Below are 3,252 nucleotides of genomic sequence, written 5' to 3'. Positions count from 1 at the left end.
ATAGGAAGTGGCGGATGTGCACTGACTACACTGACCTCAACAAAGCCTGCCAAAGGATCCCTACCCACTTCCAAACATCGACACACTAGTCGACGCTTCATCAGGATATAAGTACCACTCCTTCATGGACGCTTACTCGGGATACAATCAAATCCCGATGTATCAACCCGACCAGGAGAAAACCTCATTCCTAACCCCAAGAGCAAACTACTGCTACGTAGTCATGCCTTTCGGACTCAAGAACGCAGGGGTTACATATCAAAGACTGATGAACAAAGTATTCGCCAATCATATCGGCAAGATGATGGAGGTTTATGTAGACGACATGCTGGTCAAGACACAAAGGGAGGAAACGTTATTATCCGACCTCACTGAAGTGTTCAACACCATGAGAAAGCATTGGATAAGACTTAACCCTGCTAAGTACACCTTTGCAGTAGAAGCTGGCAAATTCCTAGGCTTCATGCTCACTCAAAGATGGATCAAAGCAAACCTGGATAAATGCCATGCCATACTTAACATGAAAAGTCCGACCTGTGTCAAAGAAGTCCAGCAGCTCAACAGAAGGCTAGCGGCTTTGTCTAGATTCCTAGCTGGATCGGCATTAAGACCTCTCCTTTTTTACACAACACTAAGTTAAGGAAAGAAGTTTGAGTAGAGCCCAGAATGCGAACAAGCCTTCCAAGACTTCAAGACATTCTTGGGGCAACCACCCATCCTAACCCGACCCAGGGAAGGTGAAGAACTAATTTTATACCTTGTCGTAGGAAGTCGGATAATAGCTTCAGCACTAGTTAGAGAAGACAAAAATGGACAACAACCTATTTACTTCATCAGTAAGGCTTTGCAAGGGGCTGAATTTAATTATCAAAAGATAGAAAAGTTCACCTACGCCCTTATACTTACTTCCCGACGACTCCGACCATACTTTCAAGCTCACACCATCAGAGTACGGACCAACCAACCAATAAAGGATATCTTATAGTAAACAGACTTAGTTGGAAGAATCCTATAATGGGCAGTCCAGTTATCTGACTTCGACCTCAAGTATGAAGTCCGGATAGCTATCAAATCTCAGTACCTGGCCGACATCATCGCAGAGTACACGGACACCTCGGGCACCCCCACAGAGTGGAGCCTTTATGTCGATGGCTCCTCAAACAAAGCCGGGAGTGGCACAGGCGTCATTTTAGAGAGTGATTAGGGAACCCAAATCGAGCTCTCATTAAAGTTCAAGTTCCCCGCTTCAAATAACCATGCTGAATACGAAGCCCTATTGGCTGGTTTGAAGCTGGCTAGGCAGGTAAGAGATCAGAAGCTTACCATTTTTAGCGATTCACAGGTAGTCACTTCCCAAATAGAAGGGAGCTACCAGACCGAAGACCACACCATGAAGAAATACCTAGATAAAACTAGAGAACAGCTCAGACAAATTAGGGGATGTAAGGTCCGACATATACCTCGGGAACAAAATGGCCGAGCTGATGCCCTTTCAAAATTGGCCAGCACCAAACCAGGGGGCAATAATAGAAACCTCATCCAGGAAACACTGCAAAACCCATCAATCTCAGAGGAAAAGAAGATCCTAACCATATCAGGTCAGAACCAAGGGTGGATGACTCCCATAGTTAACTATCTCAAGTTTGAAACATTCCCCACAGATAAAAAGGAGGCGAAAAGGCTAGTACGGGAAGCACAGTACTACACTATAGTGGATGACATTCTATATAAGAGAGAGATCTCAACACCCCTCCTAAAATGTGTTCCAACCTCTGCTACAAGGGACGTCCTGGAGGAAGTCCACGGAGGCATGTGTGGTAACCACTTTAGGGCAAAAGCTCTTGCCAAAAAGGTACTCTGAGCTAGTTTTTACTGGCCGACGTTGCAAAAGGAAGCAACAGAGTTTGTCAAGACATGCCCACCATGCCAGAAGCATGCCAACTTCTATATAGCTCTACCTGAAAAGCTTATCTGTGTTACTTCACCTTGGCCATTTGCAAAATGGGGGCCTGACCTCCTCAGATCCTTCCCCCAAGGATCAGGGCAAGTTAAGTTCCTCTTTGTAGGAATAGACTACTTCACAAAATGGATTGAAGCAGAGCCATTGGCCACTGCCACTGCCCAAAGAAGTCGGAAATTTCTATATAGAAACATTATCGCAAGGTTTGGCCACTGCTCACTCCATCACCACAGATAATGGCACCCAGTTCACCGACACAGGTTTCAGGAACATGGTAGCTGACCTGAAAATAAAGCACCAATTCTCCTCTGTAGAACACCCACAGGCCAACGGACAGGCAGAAGTCGCCAATAAAGTCATATTGGCCGGGTCAAAGCGGAGGTTACAGGACGAAAAGGGAGCTTGGGCTGAAGAGCTCCCACAAGTCCTATGGGCATATCGGACAATACCACATTCCACTACTGGAGAATCACCCTTTTGACTTTCTTATGGAATAGAGGCGATGATTCCCGTGGAAATAGAAGAAGGATCTCCCAGAATAATCCTATACAATGAAGATATCAACTCCCAAGTTCAAAGGGAAGAGCTCGACCTACTTCCAGAAGTCCGAGAAAAAGCTCGGATTAGAGAAGCACTAAAGCGTCAAATGGCTTTAAGGTATAATCAAAAGGTAGTCCAGCGAAGCTTCGCCACCAACGATCTCATCTTAATCCGAAATGATATCAGAGTAGGTCAATCAGGAGAAGGGAAGCTAGCAGCCAACTGGAAAGGAACATACCGAGTTATAGAAGTACCGGGGAAAGGTTACTACAAGGTGTCCGACCTCGAAGGGCTGAGCTACCAAGGTCATGGCATGCCTGTAACCTAAGAAGGTACTATAGCTAGAAAATAGTAAAGATCTTAGGTAAAGGCGCACTCTTTTTCCTGAAAAGATTTTTTAATGAGGCGTCAGGCCGAGATCTAAAAAAATGCCCGACCTAGAAGAGCAAGCACTCATATGTACACACTTTTATCTATATTTTTATCTCATTATTATTTGTATAAAATTTATTAATTCCCTAAAAAGTTTCCTACTAATACGCATTAATCTAAGCTCATAAAACGCAAAAATTCATTACCCGATTACAAAGAGGTCAGCAATGTGAAGCGGTAAAAGCAAGTTAATGCAAGAAGTTATAAAAGTAACCCATAAAAAGTGACCTGACGAGGTCTAACTGAAAATGGGATTACTAAAAATAACTTAAGAAGGCCCGACAGAGAAGTTGGACCAATGAAAGGATCACTAAAAAGGG

General features: G+C 44.2%; 1 protein-coding gene across 1 annotated transcript; it reads left to right on the top strand.

The window, feature by feature from the left end:
- Positions 1-223: 223 nt before the first annotated feature.
- LOC140178602 (uncharacterized) lies at positions 224-1,861 on the top strand. The gene is made up of 2 exons (XM_072215801.1): positions 224-446; positions 1,272-1,861. The coding sequence occupies exons 1-2, from the start codon at positions 224-226 to the stop codon at positions 1,859-1,861; spliced, it is 813 nt and encodes a 270-aa protein (XP_072071902.1).
- The last annotated feature ends 1,391 nt before the right edge of the window (positions 1,862-3,252 follow it).

The sequence above is a fragment of the Arachis hypogaea genome, chromosome 14 (genome assembly GCF_003086295.3).
Source record: "Arachis hypogaea cultivar Tifrunner chromosome 14, arahy.Tifrunner.gnm2.J5K5, whole genome shotgun sequence".
In the NCBI taxonomy this organism is placed as follows: Eukaryota; Viridiplantae; Streptophyta; class Magnoliopsida; order Fabales; family Fabaceae; genus Arachis; species Arachis hypogaea.
Note: the sequence above shows the minus strand (reverse complement) of the source record. Positions and strands in the feature narration are given on the sequence as shown.

Coding starts and splice junctions, on each gene's coding strand:
- LOC140178602 (XM_072215801.1), top strand. CDS start 224: ATGCCTTTCGGACTCAAGAACGCAGGGGTTACATATCAAAGACTGATG. Junction 447..1,271: donor CACCTTTGCAGTAGAAGCTG/GCAAATTCCTAG, acceptor CTGAATACGAAG/CCCTATTGGCTGGTTTGAAG.